Below are 22,047 nucleotides of genomic sequence, written 5' to 3' on the forward strand. Positions count from 1 at the left end.
TGAAGTGCGTCAGCAGACAGCATATGGTATGTTTATTATTCTACACTTCACAGCCCTGGCTGAAGGGAAGGGGAAATGTTGGGGTTTTAGGTCAACCGCTGGACCAACAGGTAGCAGTGATAAGTGATGTGTCGTCACTGTGCATTACCACTGCTCTATAGCTTAGAGAGAGGACTTGAGTCACCAGAAAGGTATACGTTTCAGCCACAAAAATGTTTTAGAGACATGCTGTGTTATATAAGAAGTTACTCAACATTATTAGTCCATCAGACACTCTGCTTAATATTTAGGCCTATAAAACTTGTTCAGGCCAAGCACACATGAAATACATGAATGTAGCAACCACTTTCAGTTATTATTTTTAGTAACAAGTCTTATTTCTATACTTAACTTTTGGTATGCCTGTGTATCTTAGAAGGGGTTGGGTAGATGGAGGATTCTTACTGGATCTACGTTTTATTATGCTCTTTACTACTTTGTGACCTGCTGATACATCCTGCTAACACAGTGATTCCTGGACCTATCAGCCTCGGGCAGCAATAAATACCAAGGAGTTAATCTGCCAAAGGCAACATCCCTCCCAGGATGGGATGACTGCAGCTGAGACACCAGCACTATGCACCTGTGGGCATTGCCAGAGGTGTCTTGTAGGTGTCACGCTGCCCAGAGGCCAGAGGGAAGTCTGAGTGATCCCCTGTAGCCAAGGTGGCCAACGCCATGGGTGTGGTGGGCCCTTCTCTGCTTCACCAGGAAGCCACCGCTGCCTTTGCTGTCCCTGAGGTGAGGAGGACAGCTCTGTCCCCAGCTCTGGCAGCACTTGCACACTTGTGCTCTGCAGGTTAAAACCTGAAACTACCAACTTTCTAAACTGAGAGCGAGAGTCTTCTGATCTTGTTCATAACTCTCAAAATTGACTTTCTAAAGTGCTGCTGCTGTTGTGCTCTGCAAGGAAAACTGAACCAGAAACTCCTACGCTGGCCTGCATCTTCACGCAGACACTTGTGTTTTCATTTGCAAGGCCGAAATCAGTGGCAGTCGTAAGTGGCTTCACCGGAGCACTCCTAAAACACCCAGCATCTCCTGCTCACAGGGGTACTGCTGTGCTGAAAGCACTATTTTGCCCCTGAGGGCAAGGAGCGACAGGAGATCAGTGCCTGGTCTCCGCCACCTTTTGCTCCTCTGCCCGGATACGACTGTGCAGTTGGAAAATTGAAGACAGTTTTCATACACCCACCTTGTGCAGACTCATCCTGGGAGTCAGGCAGAGTTTGCTCCCTCCCACGCGCTGCTGGTGCTGCTGTGCAGGCTTGGCCCTGGGTCCCCTTCACCCCTTACCCCCTTGGGCAGCATGTTTGGGCCCCCATGGGCTGCACCCTATGGCTCTCCCCTTGCTCACAGTGTGCCAATGGCTTGGTTGGGGTGTAAAACCTGAGCTCTGCTGAGGAGCCTCATGCTGCACAGTGCTGCGAGCGGAAAGTACAGGAGCAAGTCATTCAATAAACTAAAAGTTTGATTTAGTGTCATTATCTGTATTGTCTTATAGGACAAAATATGCAGTAAAAAAAAATAAAAAAATAAAAGATTGCCGAAGGATGAGAGCAGTGGGCTGGATAAGCTTGGCCCAGGCAGGAGCCTTGGAAGGGGTCCAGGGAGGCAGCAAAGATCCACGAGGAGCTTTCTGCAAAGAACCATTCAAAAAAATTGGGCAGAGGCAGTAAGCATGTGATGCCTGTGATGCTCTGCTTGGGTGGAGGGGGAGCCACAGCCTGGGAAAGCAGCCCAGTCTGGAGATTTGGAGGGGGGAGAAAAAAGAAGGTTCAGTTTGCATCAACCTGACCCAAAATAATATGTGGCTTGTATTTTCTAAGCAGGAAAAAAAGAAGGGTAGAAAAAAGAAAGATTTTATGTCAGACAAAATGTCATTTTTCTCATTAAAAAAAAAAAAAAAGACCTGAAAAATCCCAAACCGTGCATTAAAAAAATCCTGCCAAACACTCACATATCTTCTGGTGAGACCCAGAGATCTCTGCTCTCTCCCAGTACCATTAAACTGCTGTAACTGGGATGTCCCCTGGCTGACGGAGGCTGAATTTTGGGACCCCACCGTGAGCATCCTTGGCTGGTGAAGTTTCACACTCAGCATTGGGCCTCTGGCACCATGGCTGAGCAGACACCTCGGTGATAGATATAGGGCACCTCCCAGCTGGGCAGGCTGAGGGTCAGCCCCTTGCTAGGACAGTTCTGTTCCTGACACTGCTGCCAGTCTTGGATTTACACTATTGTCAACCCAGAAGCCCTGGGCCAGCAGAGCTGGAAGCAGAATGAGGACAGGAGCTGTGGGTGTGAAATCAGTTCAAAAGGAGGGTTGGAAACCAATTGGAAAATGATGCTGATGGCATTTTTGGAAACTCTTTCCCCATGTTAGGAAAAAAAAAAAAAAGGGATTTCCTAAAATGACTGAAAATGAATTTGCCACATTTGCGAAGAGTAGCTTGTGGGTTGCTTATATGTGAAAACAGCTAGGAAGAGCTACAGTCAGCAGCTTTCTGATTTAAACGACAAAAGCCAATATCCCGCAGGCTACAGCATGTGCTAGGTATACCACCAGTTGCCTTAAATCCCAAACACTCAACCAGTTAACCAGCTGAATTGTTAAAGCTCCATGAGTTTGCACAGTCCAGAAATACACTCTCTTTGGCCAGAGGGAAAAAAAAAAGTTGGTTTTGGAATCAAAAATGGTTTGTAATTAAAGCCAACAGTATGAGAATCTGTAACTGATCTGCTCTGAACAAATTATTTGGCTACCTGAAGAGAATCAAAACCTTTTTATTTTTTTGGAAAGAGGCTCAAAAAAAAGTTAGAGAAGAAAAACATTGACTTGCTGAGAAAGAGGAAACAATGCAGGCAAATTAAATCAGGCAAATGCTTGACATCCTTGTTGGGCAAGTGTATGCAAAGATGGGGAAAATCAGTGATCGTGGCATAAAATCAGACCATTTGTTTAAAAAGAAAGTTACAGAAACTAAAGAGATCTTACGCCATTGCCCATAACACTCCACAGTAATATACTTGAGGAGAAAGATTTTGTTTTACTGAGACAAATTCAATAGATTTACAATGATGAATGCAATAAAATTACACACATGGTAAAGGAAAGCTTAGCTTTAAGGCAAGAAATTTAACTCCTTGAAATTTGCCATTTTCAGCTGTAAAGGAAAATCTCAAAGGCACAACTCCAGGAAGGATATTTATTCAAGCAGTACCAGATGGATGTGTGGGATTCACCTTATGTTTTGGTTATGAATGAAAGTAGTCAGCTAGGAGTTTGCTACAAACTATTTTTGCTTAAAGAATTATGGTCAAGATACGGTTAACACAGCCATGCTCGGGTCTGCTGTGTTTTGACAAGGGGACTTGTAGAAATGAGAGGAAGCTCAGAGGAAGCCAGGTAGCACAATGACCAAAGTATGTTGCTCAAATGAATTCAATGTGTGACCAGACATTTTGATCTGGCATAAAATGATGCCACAGTCTCCAGAAGATATAAAGAATGTGTGACAATTTTCTGTGCTGTCAATTTTCCAGGAACCTCCCCGACAATATGGCTCACACTGTCCACATGAGGAGTAACATCAGTATTTCCACCCTGAAGACAGGAAGCAGAGACTGATCTCTAAAGAGCTGAGCCGTATCTGGGTTTTAATGGGTTTGGAGCATATGTCTCTCCTTAAATTGTGAGGGATTCATCAGCAAACTCTCAGAAGCTAGGTGGGATAGAGTGAGCAATGTGTGTTGTCCTATACTCACAGGAGGACAAATGCAAGGCAGGGAAAGGTCCTTATTCAACAAAGTTTTAAATATTTATGTCTTGTTCTTTCTGAGGATTTTTAAAAAATGTGTTCAAAAGCTTACCTAAATCAGGGCTGCTGTCATAAGCATGCTACTGTTTTTCATATACCTTGTAACTTGCCCTTGGTCAAGAAAAACTGCAGAAGCTCATTGTGATTTGGCCAATTAGGTGTCACATGTTGGTACATACAAATGCACCACCTGACGAAGTGATGAGGATCTCAGAGGTGCATTCAGCCCAGCTTTGACTGAGTCGACACCCTTCTGTTGCCCCTTCTTCTTTGGAGAGGAGGGGGACTCAGAGAGTAGCATTCATCATACCGATCATATTCATGTCATGGCAAGTCATCCCCTCTTGCATGTCTGTGGGCAGCCCTCCTGTCGCAGGGCTACAAAAGCCTCCAGATGAACAAAAATGTCTCTTGTATACGCTGCACTGAAGGCCAGAGGTCCAAAGCTTACCCTTAGCAATCTACACATTTCAGAAATAGTTCAAGGGAGAGCAAAAGACACTGTTGTCCAAGTGTCTTTTGCATCTATACAGATGCAAATACTCTGTTGCATGATTAATAAGTTACCTTGTTTTACCGTTTAAAATTCATCCAAAGTGCTCTTTTTAACAGTCAGAATCATCCACGACAAAAGTATTTTTGACCATAGCTATAAGGGCTACGCTCAAGTTCAGAGTGTTGTGGCTTTTTTGTTTTGCTTTGTTTTCAAAAAAGGTTGATGAACACAATTTTCATAAACTGAGAGCAACAACCGTAACACACATACAAAAACAAGATAGCAGTCTCATACGGGAAATATTTCTGCTTTCATTTTTATTTTATGAATACATATAACAGAGATGCATAATCTTCCATTATCCAGGCTTAAAAGTAACAGTTTTTTTTTTTAATATAGCTTAAAGAGGAAAATAAAAATAAAGACGAAGGAGATGCAACATATCCAAACCATACAGTTGAAAACTTTGCTAAAGTTATTGCTGAAATGCAAACATTGTGTAGGGTGTGTCTGTGTGTGTGTTGTCTTGTATCGTAAAAGCCTCACCCAAGGTATTTATGCATGTGAATAGAAAATACTTTGGCATAACCATTCCTCCACACACACTTTGTTGACACTTCTCAAATACTGAGAGAATAAAATCTGATGATTATATCATATATCATTTTCTCTCCTTGGCAGCGATGTCTTTAAATGCAAGGGGGAATAAAGAAGAGTCTGTTGACAGGAGACTTTACTTCCATGCTAAGATGGTTATATTAGCAGGATGCAGCAGGATGCAAACAGCTTCAAATAGAAGAGATGGAGATATATATTTATATATATATGTATATAATGTAAAATTGCATATTTTATATGAGAAAGGAAGATTTGTCAAGATAACATAAAATGAACCACTCTAAGACTAGCTTCCAGCAAAACATTTTGCTTTATTGGATCTATTTTCTAGCTACAAGTCAAGCTGACATCTGTCAAGCTTTTTACTTTTCATATGGCAGTCTATAAGAAATGTTTCATGCAACGTCTACAATGCTAAATACAGGGTAAATAACTGGGAGTAAACAGGTGAGGAATAACAGACTATTATAAGGACGAATAACAGCATATTATGTACATATAGCCATATTATATTCTCATGTCTTCACAGTAATGTGCAAATGTGACAAATATGGCTTTCATTTTTTTTTTTTCTAAAGAAAGTAAGACATAATTATACAGAGTAATGTTTTAAAATGCTTAGGAGGATTTCACCTTTTTGTGAAACCTGTTCAATCTTCATTGCATTACGGTTAACGAGTCACCCCAGCACCGAGGTGTAGTTCAGGTATATTTCCAGAAGGGGGCACAGATTCCTAAGGCACAATATTAATGTTAAACATTTTTAATTTAATTCATGCTATTTCATTTATTTTTGTTTTTATTTTTATTTTTTGGTTATACGAAATAGGTTGTTGCTAGTTATATAATAAGCAGTTGATTGTAAAAAATACAATGTTAGAGGTTACACTACATGCCTATCTGTAGCTCCAGAAACATTAGCTAATCTGAAAACACACTATACAGCGCTGCATATTAAACCTTTGTGGTTTTTTGGTAATATTCTTTTCATACATGTAGCAGAGAGTTATAAGGCTTCTGCGGAATAATAATATTATAACTGAACAAATATTTTACACTCTTCCATAATGGTATTTACAGTTACTTTAATAATTTGCCATTTGGTAAATAACATGTATCTTGTATGCATCCTTCTTGCCTATCTAAAGTGCTTGCTTAACTGCATGAGGAAAGAAAATGCATACCTGCTTTAGTTTCAACAAACCCTCAAAAGAAGTAGCTGAAATATTTGTTGTGGATCTGAAATGCATTCTCAGAAGTTGAAATTATTGCTAAATTCAGTGCCCTCACTAGGCAATCATCTATATTATTTGTCATATATAAATATATGCATATATACTAGTATGTATGTACATGCATACACATTCATCTATCAAGTAATAGATAGATTTCAATTTTTTGTCCATCAACCTTTTTTATTTTGTGCTATTCAACTCACTTGTGCTATGACTGAAGGCAGATTAAAATCAAAATCTTAACATGCTACTACTAACAATCCTATGATTCATTAGCACGTAATAAAGACAATGCAAAAGAAAGCTGAGATGATGACAAATCAAGAGGCTTTTGAAATGCACTAAGAATAAGGCAATAGGCTGTACATTACAGCAAAGAAAAGCTGAAGAAATTCTGGAATTCATAAGCACATCTTACTGGATAGGGATTTCACTCCCTACTTTGCTGCAGTCTTATGTTTTTGTTTCTTTTTTTCCAATATCATTCTCCAGAATGTAAGCTCTATAGTTTCTGCACCTACCAACACTTGTAATGGTAGCAAATTCAAAGCTTATTATAAATGCCCTGATGCCACAACCTGGTAAAATAAGGCACTTCCAGGGCTGTATTCCAGCGGTGCCATGGCAAAAAGATCAGCATTGGGAAGAAGCACTCAGATTTTGATGAGTTTCCTAGTTTTGTCCCACGAAATGCGCCATCTGTGAGTGTACTCCCTCCTCTTTCTTTTGAGATGATTTTCTTTAAAGAAGCTATTTCATCAGCTGAAGTTGAGGACCTACTTCTTTGTAAGCAAGAGGTAAATCTTCAGTTCCTGACATTCAGTAAGGTGGAAGATCAGAGTGGTCTTCAGTTTACTTGGTATCTCTGTACTCAAGCTGACATGCCATCTAAGTCAAAAGCGTGTGTGGATTTCATAAGAGGCCCATATTGAAAGCTATGAATGGACACTGGTACTGGAAAGGTCATTCCTTATAATTTCATTTACTGCAAAGAAAGAACACAAGAAAAAAGGAATCGATTAGCATCATACTGCTGCAGGAGGGTCTCTTCAGTATAGCCCCTCCCAAACCTGCATCAATTTGACAGTTTCAGTGCAGCTCTGAACATTAAGCATCATGAGATATCTAGTAAAGGCGGATCACAGTGCAAAACAGCAGGATTAACCATGGTTATTAACATGCTAAACATTGTGTAAAACCAGACATCACAAGAACAGCAGCATCCCGGATCCTTGATTGCATCAAACATATTTAACATTTTCAGTCAGTTACAGATAAAACATTTCATTTACTCTAGTACTGGCTCTGAAATATAACGTAAAGAGTACCACATGAAATCTTAGAATAATCTACCCCTTCCATAAAAAGAGTCCTTTGGAAAGTATGTTAGCCATGGTATGTGCTAATGGCACAAAGCTGCCAGCCACTGAACTGGGTATTTGAAGCTGCAATGCCTAGATACAATACGATTTCACATACTGATTTTTTTTCCACTGTAGGCTGAAATTGAGTGAGTGAGAGAGAGAGAGAGAGAAGGAGAAGAAACTGATGTGCGCTTGCCCATTCTCCACAGCTGGTGACATGTATAAACACATACTCTCCTTTCATAGTGATCAACACACATGGACTTGCAGTCTTTTTGCTCCTATCTGCACAGACAGGTGGGAGGGACAAGCAAGTGAAAACCCTCGGCAAGAGTCAGAGAAAAGAATAAACAAGGTCCGCTATCTCAGCATCAGCCAGTCAGACTGCATCTCCATTGATAAAGTCTTGTTTTCTTTATTCGTGAGTCTTCGTTCATTCTTTTCCCCCTCCCCTGTAGCTCATCAAGCAATACTGTTTCCCACACTCAAATTATGTCCATTTATCAGCTTGTGATTTTTGGCAGATGGACAGGAAATGACTGAACCTGGCAAAGGCCATCTACAGTAGGCTACACAACATCCCTTTTATTTCCACCCCACCTCCCTGCAGCAACCACCACCACCTGATTTACATGAAGATAGACAAAATACCATCAGTAGTGCTATCACCACTTCTGAGTGAGAGCTGCTGGGAGTGGGAAACACATGCCCACGTCACGGAAGTGCCATGGAAAAGCCCGAGTTTTCCTTTCCTTGTGGGCGGCTGTTCACAGCCATCCAGATAACTCCACGTGTTTACTGGAAAAGACCAAGACTGCCTAAAACCAACTTCCTGAAACAATTATGTGTTATTTATTCATTTATTTTCTGTAGACCCATTGCCCATTTTGTAATTGTTGCACATGAATCAGGATTTGTGTCACAGGTCCTGGCCACGGCAACCACTTTTACCAGCGCCACACTTCAGAAAGGAAATACCAAGTGTATTTGTTACTACCTATTTATGGCAGCAAACTAAGAGCAGTAATGGAATTGAGATGTGAAGACAAAGCAGTTCTTTCTCTTAAGGGTGCTGTAGAGTTTATCTTTAATAATCCTGAAGAATGGAAACAAATTTAAGCAACAAGCCCTGCTCTATGACAAAGACTGCCTTGCATATATCTGAACATGGCGTGAAATGCTACCCTATTTATGTGCTGCAAAACTTGAGACAGCTTCCTGAATTGAATCTCTACCTTGAATCCAAACAGTGCACTTTTTCTGTGGGATGATTCTTCTATGATGCTTTTGAAAAGATAGTTTATTTAATAAACTTCTCAAAGCAACATTGGGCATGCAGTAAAACACACAGTGATATCTTTGTGTTGAGTGTGACAATGAGGACAAATCCTGAGAGGGGCCAGCCAGTGTTCCAGTTTTGCTAACTTTGCCTCCAAGTTTCTCTTACACAAACAAAATTAAGACACTGCTCAAGGCAATCATCAGACTTTGTATATGCAGTGCTTAGAACATTAGATAATGAATCTTTATAGTGCCTCTGTACCATGTGGATATAAGCATCACCACTATTTCACAGATGGGGACAGGCAGATGGAAAAGCAGAGGAGCTTCCCATCACAGTCAGCTTTAGTACTCAGGTATCTCAGATCTCAGGCTAATGCTAGGTCATAAGCTGAGGTACTCTAACTTGATTTGTTCAGTAAAATTTCCAAATGTAACATCCCCCAGCCCAACAGCACAAGGTTACCCCTATTAAAGCATTTAGCAAAAGTATTATCGAAGCAACTTGGTGGCATGAAGGTCTAAGATGAAAAGGTCCATCACCAAAATCAGCTTAGGAACTCAGAGGCAGTCTTCTCCAGCCCCACCAGGTACCCTCAGATGAATCCTCTGTCACTAAAGCACAGTAGGAAACATGACACACCCTAGAGATGATGTGACTTTTCTTTCAACTGGGAGCCCACCTGCCTTGGCTCAGCCATGTCCACCACGGTCCTTTGCTCATGCTCTGTCCAGCTCTGAGCAGTCAGACAAATCTGTCACCAGCTGAAATTGCTCACAATTATTGACTCCAACAGGACACAGGTTAGACCTTCGGCTTTATTGCTCACTTTTATTATGTGTTAATTCTTCACAGAAGTGGACTTCTGCTATCTTGATGAGTAACAGTCAAGTTTGGTGTTCTCATGTAGCAACATCTGACAACTGTTCAACAGCAGTCACTACACAGTATCAGAACTGAGCCTCAACCAAGGTGCATCCATTGCCACCACATCTCGCAATCAAATGGGGTCAAAATAGCCAAGAGGATGCCAAACGTCTGTTTCACCCACAGTGGCTCACAGACAACATGGCTCAGACACAGGTTCCTATTTCACTGTTGTTTCTCCCACTTTACCTGCCACTACGGTGAAGATGCAAAAATTCCCAATAGGGCAGTGGAAAAAAGAATGACAGAGAGACAAGGTGCAAGAAGAAGTCCCAGGTGGGGCAATATGCATCCCAGCAAAGCAGCCGATACTCTAGAGGCAGACTGCTTTACAGAGAGTGCTGACTATGACAGCTAAAAGGGGAAGTGCGCTGAGAGCGGGCTTTCCCGTGCTGCCCACCAAAGGCACCTGAAACTGGAAGGAAAACCCTCTGGCGGGTGGGAACTGACAGAAACCGGGCATCAGGCACACGTGGGCAAGGGCTGAGGTGAAGTGAGCTGTATGACACTTGCTGGGCTCAACTAGAGACATGTGCCCAGCCCCATCCAGGTACACAGCCAAGCATTCCCATGAAGACACTCCCCCCTCCCTCCAGGTCTGAGAAATGGACATGGGTGGAAAATGCAGTTTTGGATCTGTCAAAATGACATGAAAACATGGATTACATTTCTCAAATAGTTCAGTATAGAGAAAGAAATGTCTTTAACATCAACATTTTAAATTTCAAATTTCTGGAAAATTTGCTTCTTTTCATATTCCAAAGCCTATTAACATTGCTGGATGTTAATGTTTTATTTTAGATCAAATGTAACGCTTTGTTTGACCCGAAAATTCTTTTTCTTTGCTTTCTTTGCTGTTTGCTGGAAAGAAAACATCGAATACTCTTGTAGTAGGTTGACCCAAGATTATCCTTCCCAAGAGCAAATTAGAAATCCTGTTATTGAAAGATAGCTCTGTTGAAAGGTCCTGTATAACCATCTGTGCCAGTGTCACATCTCTGACACCAGCAAGTAGACAACTCTTCAGGAAAGACCATAGGCACCAGGCAAACCTTCAGTGATGCTTTCTCTAGCACACCTTTTTATCTCCTGACTGCTGGAGGGCTTCATGAGCAAGAGGAGGTCTGAGTCCTTGTTTTAGTGGACTTTGATGGACTTTCTTCCATGCAATTCTCTAGTAACCTTGAAAACCTGTTCTGGCCTTCATGGTTTCTGCAGCAATGGGCTCCATGGGTTCCAGTTGAAGGATGTGTTGGTGGAAACGGTACTTCATCTTCTTTTAAATTTGTTTCTTGATAGCTTCATTCACATGTCATGTGAACAAGTTGATTGCTCCCTGTTCAGCATTTCCTTTGCCATCCGTCACATCCCTTCTCCCTGGTATCCTTAGGGCTCTGCTTGGTCCTGTAGGACTGATGCAGAACACGCCAGAGAAGTAAAAGATTCTGCTGATGTAAAGAAAATAATGAATATTTTTCTCTTATTTTTCTTCTTATTCTTATAATGAGTAATCTTTCTCTTACTTTTCTCTTATTTTTCTCCCTTCTAACAAAATATTTATTATTAATTGAGGTGAGTCAACTGATTGCTGTCTTGAATGGTCCAGTTTTGGCTTACAAACCTGTTACTACAACAGGATTGTGTGTGTGGCACAGAAGAGCAGTATTCAGTGCAAGCAGTATTTTGGCCTGGGTTTGAGTTTTATTTCTAAAACAAACAATGATCTTTGATTCAGTGGCTGCTTGGATACATGTCCATTCACATTTGTAATACTATTCTAGGAGTAGCTGTGTTTGGAATGACTGTAACATTTTTCTAAGAAAGATTGCAGATGCTTTACACCCATCTTTAAAACAACACAAAATGAGTATTCATATAGACCTGTTTTATAGATAAGAAGATGAGACCTAAAGAATTACGTGACTCAGTGGAGTCCCTACATACAGCTTAGCAGCAGATCTGGAATAGCATGCAAAATGTTTAATTTTTGATGCCTAGATTAGCCTAACACGTCCCTTAAAACAACAGGGTCATCCCTATCAGATCAAACAGCTGATTACAATGATTTACAGCAGTTTTGTCATCAGATTTTTTTTTCCTGTTTTTCTGCTGGCTTTGGGAAAGGGGGGCATTGTTGCTTTTATAGCTAACACCTACAGTTCCCCACAATGCCCTCCCTCAACTTATAATTTCCATCATCAAGTTCAGCTTTTCCACTGACATAAACTCAAGAAGTAATAGTGCTGAGAAATGCAGGTAACACGTGACCTCTCTACCTGTCAAGGCGTCTGAAAGCGGAACCTTTCCTTTGCTAAACAGCAGATGCCACAGTAGCAGGATGTGGTGAGCTGTTACACCACATTTTAGTTTAATAGGGAGGTTTTTTTTTCTTTCTTGTATTTAATTTTGCTTTAAGATGCCCTTTTGCAATGGAATTTTTTGCTTCATTAATTAGCAAAATCAGTGTCTTACCGATGCAACAGTTTGAGTTCCTGCATGAAACAGATATATTTGAACAAGTGCAGATTCCGTATATAGATATGATCTTCATAGGAAATGGAATATTTTTAATGTTTGGTGGCTACACAAGGATTCTATAAACTGGCAAAAGTTTAAATTTCTGCAGACTTCTGCTCTCCTTTTACCTGATGACTAATTAGAACATGGATAACATTACGGCGTTTTGTTTTAATAAAATAACTGTTCTTTTGAGACAAAGTTCTGCATTCCAGCTCAGATACTGATCCCACTCAAATCAAGTAATTTATCAGGTCAGAGGTGCAAGAAGTGAGGAGAAGGCACAAGAAGGGTTCCACAACTGGTGAACTCTGGGGGCTACACAGAATCCCCAGGCCACACAGCTACAGGAGCCTGGAAGACATAGCTTCATAGCGATATTTCACTTCATATTCCTCAAGGCACATGTTCTCGAGAGTCTGAAAAAATGGGAGGTGAGCTGAGAGCCATGATCAAAACCACAATTGTAAAGAGCTGCATCCACAATTTTGGGAGGGAATGACAGCACTCTGAAAACACATCCTATTTCTGTGAACTTTGCTAACAGTGTCATCCCTCTACCTGCACTCTTGAGATCCTGCACTGTGAAACCACCAGCATTCTTACATGGAAACATACCTACTATGACAATGTCAGTGAGTTTGTCATGCCATGGACACTCTTTTACCACACTCCAGAGAAAAATGCTGGGGCACTGGTCTCTCCAGGAACTGGTCTAAAGGCATGGTCTCTGGTCCAGTGACATCTTTCTGCAGCTCTCATGGTGCCAGGCAGATTTAAACCCAATTTAGACAAGAAGCAGGCCCTCCACTGACTGTCTGATACACATTGCTCTCTATTCACATAAGCTTTTAATGCAAAACAACAGCACACCTTTTAATTAATGTTGAGAGGTTTCTGGAGAAGAGACTGATGCTAATATAGATCTTCCAGTTTCACCCATTACTTCTTCCTCCTTTTCTAATTAGGACCCTAATTTTGTCCCATTTAAGCCTGTCTCTTCACACATCACACACCAAAGTCTGTGGAAGTCAATGACCATCTTCCCACCAGCTTAAATCCTCTTTTTCAGTGTCCCAGAGAGGTCTGCTAAATGAGAATGAGTACTGGTGTTTTGAGTTGTATTTACTGTTGTGCTCCTTTTCAATGGCACACTTCACCTGTGTTCAAAATAAATAAATAAGTAAATGCACTGAGCTCTTTCTTGGGCAAGAAGCATTTTTGTCAATGAAATCATCTGCATAAGTATAAATAAGTGACAGAGACGCAGTATGAGAAACTAAATGAAGCTCCTGGGGTCTTCTTTTGTCTGCTCCAAATGAAGAAGTGAACTGATATTATTAATACAGTCCCATGTTAAGACATAACTGGATTGCCTCTACTCCCACAGTTCTCCAGCACTGCACAGATGTGTGCATTTCAAGTTACCTGCCCTGCCTCAAGCAAGCCATATGCACTGCCATCCTCACATCTGTCTCCTGCCCACCCTGGCAGTGCTGTGTAGGAGTCACTGAGGGGCTGCCAGGTGACTGGGAGAAGTCCAACGGAGTTTTCCAGTGGAAAAGCCTGAAAGCTCATGTTGATCAGGAGAGTTTTACTATTCTCCGCTGCATTCTTCTTTAAGGACTGTGATAAAGCTGCAACAAAAAGACACTGAAAGGTTTTGAGCAGAGCAAACATCTTGTGATTAATTGAACATGCATGTGTTCTTCTTCCTATATAAATAGCAATGGTGTCTGCTCAGTGCTGTGAAGGTATTCTTCACTCAGGATGGTTTTTCAGTTCCTTGATAGGAACAGCCACAGAGCACGTCCCAAGTCATGTATGTCTTCAGGTCCATGCCAATCCTTTTTTCACAACTGACTGACCAACCTTGTTACTTCTTGTCCACCTGTGACCACTACGGACCATTGTCTCTGTGATGCAGCTGAACTGAAGCAAAAAGTTCAGAAGCTGTAATGCTCTCTCACCAAAAAGGAACAGAAGCAACCTGTTCTGACTGTTGCATGTGTCATGGAAAATACAAATAATACCAGCTGCATCTTTCAAGATGCATGTGTGAAAAGCCTGTGTGAATTTTGCTGTGTCCTGATAATACTTTTCATCATTTAAATGGGTATAACCATGCAAGCAATGTGGTGCCATGTTTGAACTCCATGACCTGGCCCTGGCCAAACTGCATGGCTGTGTGTCAAATCTGAGCAATTTTTAGAAAAGAGCAGAAGTCCTGAAAAGAAAATTGATTCAGTTTTGCCCATCATTTTTGCTTTTCAACAGAATTCATTAGTACTGGTCAAGCCTTACATCGGTACAACTCCCAGGTCAGGGATCTCTCCGTGTACATCACTACACAGCGCAGACATACCCCTAAGTGCCCTGAACTTCCATTACCTTCAATAGGTCATTGGCCACAAGCATCTCGGAGTGGGGACCATATTGTCCTCTCCATTTGGTACAACTCTGAACGTGCTGTGACTATTCAGCATATGAATATTCAACATATATGGAAAAATAACTCTGTAGTGAGTTTAAGAGCTCGACACTAATACCACACTAACCTGTAGTAATATTTCATAGTATGATGCTCACTTTTCTGCCTATAACTACTGCCCTCAGATTTTTCCACAACTGATGGCACATCTTGTTCCATCAAGCTTCTGTGTTTTTGTACACATTTTATTTCAGATTAAATGCCAGATATTAGCATACTGAAGAGGAATTCAAAATCACAAAAGAACCCAGAGGAAGTAGAAATACAGAAGGAAAAATGTTTTCCTTTATCTCCATGTATAGGTTTTATTTAAAGAAAAAATGGCTAAATACAGACCCGTTTGCAGTGACAAAAGAAATGAAGCTCCTGAAGTTCCATCACATGAGTAAAATCCTACAGTTTTTATCTTGGTACCTACTTTCCCACTGTTAATAAAAAGCACTCCTCTCTGACATATAAAAGATGCAGCAGACAACATAGACGTATTACTTAAGTTATTGAAAAATGAGGGCTGGCTTAGAGAAATTCTTTTTTTTTTTTTCAAAGCTAGTATTATGCTATGAATAAGAAAAGAAAGTAGTGATACAAATTCCTGAGATGCCAGTTGGTAATGCGAAACTATAGATCATATTAAAGCTTACTGAATTAAAAACCAAACAAAACAAGTCTTGTGAAGCAATGGAAAATATAACTTCACACGTTCCATAAAGAAGTCAGATCTTATATTACCTCAGGTGTCCTGGATGTGTTAAAACCTTAAAATTATTTTTATCTGTTTAATCATAAAAAGCCACCACCACAGGGCATGCTATTTTTGGAGACAGTGAAGAGGACAGTGGAGCAAGTGAGTGACAACAAGTAGCAGGTTTTAATAAAACATGATCCTCCCATACAAATGTAGGCTTGGCAGGATGAAGGGTATTGTTGTGCATGACAGCCATTAACATGGAGTCATTTTCCTACCTGCTCCATCCTTTGCCTTATTTAGCTCAATAACTCCAAAGTAATGCGAAATCTCCCACAGTGGCTGCTCTGCAGAGAGCTAATAGGAAAGGTTCCTCACTGTAGTGCGATGACAGCACTGTGTGGCAGTAATTTAACTGGGGATCTTGACTAGGTGCCCAGACTAAATGAGTTCCATCCCACCACACCAGAACTAGGTTTGTATTTTTCATCCCTCCCATGTGCAACCCTGGGAATGTTCTGCATCTTCTTTTCTGCAGACGCTTAGGATTGAATCCCTGGCTGCTGAGAATTAATGCAGAAATCAGCATAGCTGTGGTGATTCTGAACACTGTGAGGTCTAAGCCTTAGCTGGTTTTTATTTTAAGTCCAAGGATGACAGTGCTCACACAGTTTAGCTTTTATACCAAAGACTCAAAGAGTCAAGAGGGAATTTTCAGTAGTCCTCACTGAGGTGAACCTTGCCTGCAGCTGTTGTGATTTGGGCTATGCAGAGGCTGCAGGACCTGCCTCAGTATGATTCAAGCCAGATTTGATACGCACATACACACATCGTGAAGGGAGGGCTGGGCAACACACAAATAAACCACATTTTAACTAAAATTATGTGTTTACGTTCCTAAGAGCTTCTGTAAGGGATATCAAGCAGACATATTTTACGTTTTACACAAAATTTCCATACAACAGAAGAACTACACAAATACTACCTAAAGCAGCCAAAAACAGAGGTCAGTGTTGCTGGAAGCTTTGTGGGTAAGTAAGGGAGGAATAAGGAAGAGCATGCACTGTTTTGCTAGAGACAACAGAAATTTGCCCCCACCATATGAGATATAGTAATGCAAACTGATCATCACAATCAGCGTTACTTTCCAGTTTATTGCCCAACAGTAAAGTAGTGCTGTGAGACCCCAGTATGCAGCTCTGAGCCTCCTGCAGCAGGCTGCTAGCAGAGAGCCTCCTTCCCTGTTGGAGGGGCTTCCAACAGGCATGGACCAGCCCTTCTGGACAAAATCCAGCAATCCTCTTTTGACCCAGACCTATCCACAGGGGACAAATTGTTCAGCATCAGGGGACAGGGAGAGAAAGAAGGGGAAGAGTGATGGCGAGGAAGCCATTAGCAGACTATGTCTGAACTAGAGGATTTTCCCCTACTTGCTGTCTCCTGGGAAGTGGAACTCACCCCACAGCCTGGCCCGCATCCTCTTCACCCCTCTCTTACAAAAGGGTGGTGCTCAGCTTGGTGCTGGCCCCTGGCACACAGCTGCTCTGTGTCACCTCGCTCCTTGACAGAGAGGGCATCGGGCACACGCAGCTTATGCCACAGCCTGAGAGAAGGAACAGGGCAGCTGAAGTAGTGAGACACTTGAAGGTACCTAGCTCGCCATTTCTGGGTTAATTTATAATCTCTAGCATTTCCGTTTTACATCTAGATTATGCACTGAGAAAGGTACTTTCAGTCTAGCTTATAGCACTTATCAAGAAATCTCCTGCCTCAGTGCTACAAAGACAGCTGAAGAGAGTAAGGCTGAGAAAAGAACTGATTTTTATTTCTAGGTTTCAGAAGGAAGGGGTTTCTCCACATGCAGGAGAAGTGATAGAGTAGCTTTAGAAAAAAAATAACCCGGGGTTTCAGTAGGAAAATGGGGAGCAAGAGAGAATCCAAAATCCCTCTGATTTATTGATTTCAGAGTTTAAAAAAAGCCAAATAAGACTGAATTTCTGTATTGATTATACAATTATTAATCTTTTTAGAAGCTCTTCCAACACTGCACATAATGAGCAATTCATCAAAGCATATTAGGTGCCACAGAAGTTGCATTCAATATAAAGGGGTCATTAAGTTTCTTGTAATTGCACATTACTGAAGCTGTTGTTAGTTCTAAATCAAATCAATGGGATGTGCATGTATGCTCTTTAATTGACTGCGTGTAATAATAGTGTGGCCACTAGTGATCATCTGGAATCCTCCAAAATGAGCCACTTTGCACTACTGCTTAAAAAAAACACCACCACCAACAAAAAACAGAACAGCTCATGTGCAGCTAGGCATATCAAATAAAGGAAAGAAATAATAACTGGGTGGAAGAATGAAGCACCTCGGGGTCATGCATGAGCATTTGCTGAGCACCCTTTTCTCTCCACAGCAGAGAACAGACAAGACAGTCAGCTCTGCTTCCTCTGAACCAGCCCCAAATCTGATGGACATCAGTAAGTGGGAGTAGCATTGGGCTTCAACACTGGCAATGTCCTGGAGACAGGTTAAAAGATATAATGGGTTTATCTGATCTGTTTCTGACTAAGGAGGGTGTTTGGTTGTTGTGGTTTTTGTTTGTTTTTGTTTTTTGAACTGGACTCTACTTGCCCTATTAACATTGCCATCACCAACACCTCCTTCCTTTATAACCCTTTTCATCAGCAAACCTCAAAATGCATGCAGAACAGAAAAGATCAATGCCAAGGTGAAAAGATCAACATCAAGATCATTATTTTTACCTTTTAGCAAAGAGGCCACCAATGCAGAGACAACACTGGCATGCCACTGTTTATATAATCTATGATGTGCCTGTGTGCTGCTTTGGGGGGCAATGGGAAATGCCTTGAAACCAGATTGGGTCACATTCCCACCTAGCCTGCGGCAAAGGCTGAGCTTTGTTTTTTAACCCCTAGCTCACAGGGCTTTTTGCTCAGGAAGATAAAATTATGGCTGCGAGATGACTCACTGAGCAGCCACAAACTGCTTGATGGAAGAGGAAGGCTGGGTGGAGCTGATGTAATTTTTAAGACAAAGACATGTTTGACGAGCTAGCTGGGGGAAATCCTCAGGTGAAGGAACACAGCTGCTTCTCCTCAGTGGTGGGCACAGAAGTAAGGGTCAGCTCTGTGAATCTGCAGGCATGGCTACAAACAGGCTGCTAAAGAAATGAAGCAGGCAAATCGCTATGTGATAAATTTGTTTGTGGCCTTATGATCTGGCCACCATCATAACATGAGTTGTACATAATGCCACAGGTTTTTATTTTAACCATTGCAGCATCTGTTGCTGAAGAAAGCTACAGCTCAAAAAGGAATACCCATCCTTTCTGTTGTGGCTCCCTGGAGAAGAGCATTGGTGGTGTTTAATGCTACTCTTGCACCAGTTTTACACCTCACTAGTAACTCCAAGGTGAAGATCTTTTCTTGATAAAATTCCCACCATTTTCCAGTTTGACTGGGAGGGTTTGACCCAAAGGTTGATTTAGTGGAGCTGCAGTCGAAACCCCTCAATGAAAGTGGGGCCTGGGGCAGCCCCAGACAGTTCTAAGCCACAGTGGGGAAACCACCAGCTGGTGTTATTAGGTGTTCTCCTCAGCACACGAGATGTAGCTCTGAAAAGTACCACAACCAGGCAGCTGCTGGACTCCCATACTCCTTGGATGCTAAAACCACCTATAGCAAGTGGGTCAAATTAGAGCAGCTGGAAGAATACTCGTATTTGCACATGGTCCCAACGTGACAGAGCTGCAAACATGGCAAAATATCTCTTCTCCCCTCTCTCCACATGCTGCAGACTGGCTCCTCAGACTGGACTGACAGAGCAACATCAGCAGAAAAAGCACCAGACATGGCTGCAAAAGTACAGTAAGAACTGCAGATAGGTTCCCAGGGAAGAAGAAACTTTGCCCTTTGCAACTTAACGCTCGATACAAAAACTGTGCAGACCTCAGTGCTCTCCATTAGAGAGGAAATTTGTTCTGCCCCAAGAATGAAGTGCACAAAACCCATGGCCCAGGGACTGGCGCTGCGTAAGTGGGAGAAAGGCACCTAAGAAAGGTATGTTGAGAGCTCTCACTTCACTCTCGAGCACTTGTAAGGACATCAAGTTTTATTTGACATGCTTGTATTGCATTTTCTGAACAACCACTTGCAATGCGTGGTGGACTTCTTTTCTGCCTCTTTTTGAGTACTTGGACTCTAAAAACCTTGCTTCTTGATAGCTGGGAGGTGACAGCACTCCACAGGCCAGGGCTGCGATCTGGCAGCACATCAGAACTTCAGTAGGAGTTTGGCCTGCACTTTGAGAGGTGCTCCAGGCAACAATATGAGCAGATGAGCTTTAATTTAAGAGTAGCTTAAAAAATTGATTAATGCTACAATGGAGAAAGCTAGCTGCTTACATCAGAATGTTAATTCGGTTCAGGTGAAAGACCAGGAGCTGAATGCATGGAGCCTCTGGAAGGCCCAGGTGACTGACTACCCATGGCTCAGACAGACAGGCTGCTCCCTGGGGGAGTTCAGCCACAACATGCGGACCCCGAGACTTAGCTGTGGGCATGCAGATGTGTACAATTTGGCTGAGTATTCAGACACAACCTGGTGACAGGAGCCAGGAAGGTCCTGAGCATGCTCATTTCTCACCGAAGTCTCTGGGAATGCAACACTTCTGAGGTTGGTGCCCTAGGACAGTCAAGGACATTTCACCGATGAAGTGAAGAAAAAAAGTTAACTGCAGCAAAGCTTTTGATGAAAGGCTGCACGAGCTGATCATTGTTTGCTCCACACAACAGCCTTTCTAGCACACCACACCTTTTGTAAAACAGTTACATGAAACAAATTATTATCTCCAGTAGCTTCCGTCTACACACATTTCTGAAATACTTTCATTCCAAACTGTTTCGAGTTAAAAGAATGGAATTTCCATTATAAAGAATGGAAACCTGGCATTTAATCGGATGGAAACCTCTGTTTCCATTTTACACAATAGGAAAAAAAATATATAGAAAGAATATCCAACATTAACTGCTAAGTAGGGAGATAAAAGATAACTAGAGGCTTGCGACTGGGAGCACTCATATGCTGCATGCATTTACCTGCATTTGGACAAGCTTCTGAAGGGTGGGTCAGACCTGTATTTGCTGTTCTCATTCGAAACCACATAAACACCTAGTTAGGAACCGGATTTTGACAGATGAAAATTCTATTTTCTTAAAAACTCACAAAATAAATACGTTGATTTTTTTTTCTTTTTTCCAAAGCATGGACTAAAGGCTCTTCTGGTCAAGACACAGAGCAAATATTTACAGGTGCTGGGGAGACACCATTTCCTCCCTTTAGGCTTCAACCTAGTGTCTGCCACATAATTTTATCCATTCAATGATTTTTTTTTCCAGCCATCTGCCAAGAGGAAATAACTTTGCTGTATTGGGAGTCTGGGAATCCTAGAAAACAATCTTAAATCCATAAAATAATTGAAGTGCAGTTTTACTGAGCTGTTCAGTTCGATTCTGATTTTTATTACAATGTCAACAAGAGTTTAATTTGTTTTAAAGTTTAGGTTCTTAAATCTGAGTGATATACGGTAGTTTACAGCTTGCTGGCAACAGCTACTGTGGAAAAAAAAATGGAAAGTGCATATAAAGGCGGTTCTAAGTTTGACATTGTGAAAGCAGGGAGCAGTGCCAAGAGCAGCAAACAGCATGGCTTTCCCAATCCTGGCTGGCTTTAGGGACTGCTTGCTATTGACATCAGTCGCTATGGGATACATTTCCCTGCTCTAACAAATCCAATCTGGAGACTGTAATTAAAAATGAAATGTCTCAAAGTGTAATTTCTTTCCCTAAAACATTTACAGATGTTAACTAGATTGCTAGTGGTGTGAGATGTCTGTGGGCGGACATCTTCCTCTTTATCTGCTGTGTCAAAGAGGAAGATTTCTTTATTAAAACCAGTTCTAAAGGTAGCATCTTTTCCGTGTATGTCTTTACGTGTGGGGTGGTGATGGCAGTGCTGTCTTTTTTTCTAAACCACTTGCTGAACTGAAAGGTTTGGAGGTGTTTTTCATTTATTGTTTCTTCTTTTGTCTTTCTTTTGGAAGTAGTCTTCAGAGTTACCCTGACTGAAAAGTGAAGGTATTCAAAACATCTAGAAATGTCATCGCTTAGCAGTTAAGAAATATCCCATTTGAGCTTTACAATTATACTACTACTACTACCTACTACTAGTAATAATAATAGTAGTAGTGATGTAAGTTTTTTGCTTTAGTGACTTTCCATCAGTATCTTTGGCTGGTGCTCTTTCCTAAGTGCTGCTAAAAGCATTTATGGGAGCATGCTGGACGAAGGGGTAAACCGATCTGCTTTATGTGCACATGGGACGCGAGCAGGGAGAACACAGAAACAGCCAAGGTTTTAGAAATGTGAGTCCCTGGAGAGGCAAGAGAGGGTTCTCTGCTGGCGGAGGAGGGTGCTGGCAACAACGCTGGTGGGCACAGGACCGCCCACGTGCCAGCTCCACTTCTGCAGCACCAGCCAGGTGCAA

General features: G+C 41.7%; 1 protein-coding gene across 4 annotated transcripts in view; it reads right to left on the minus strand.

The window, feature by feature from the left end:
* Nucleotides 1-4,647: 4,647 nt before the first annotated feature.
* Nucleotides 4,648-22,047, minus strand: part of NFATC1 (nuclear factor of activated T cells 1) — a 120,401-nt gene continuing 103,001 nt past the window's right edge. For all 4 annotated transcript variants that reach the window (XM_066992041.1, XM_066992040.1, XM_066992043.1 and 1 more), the window contains one exon: nucleotides 4,648-7,194. In XM_066992041.1, coding sequence (XP_066848142.1) covers nucleotides 7,145-7,194 — 50 coding nt within the window. In that variant the 3' untranslated portion in view covers nucleotides 4,648-7,144. The remainder of the gene's footprint in view (nucleotides 7,195-22,047) is intronic.

The sequence above is a fragment of the Anser cygnoides genome, chromosome 2, assembly GCF_040182565.1.
Source record: "Anser cygnoides isolate HZ-2024a breed goose chromosome 2, Taihu_goose_T2T_genome, whole genome shotgun sequence".
Classification (NCBI taxonomy): Eukaryota; Metazoa; Chordata; class Aves; order Anseriformes; family Anatidae; genus Anser; species Anser cygnoides.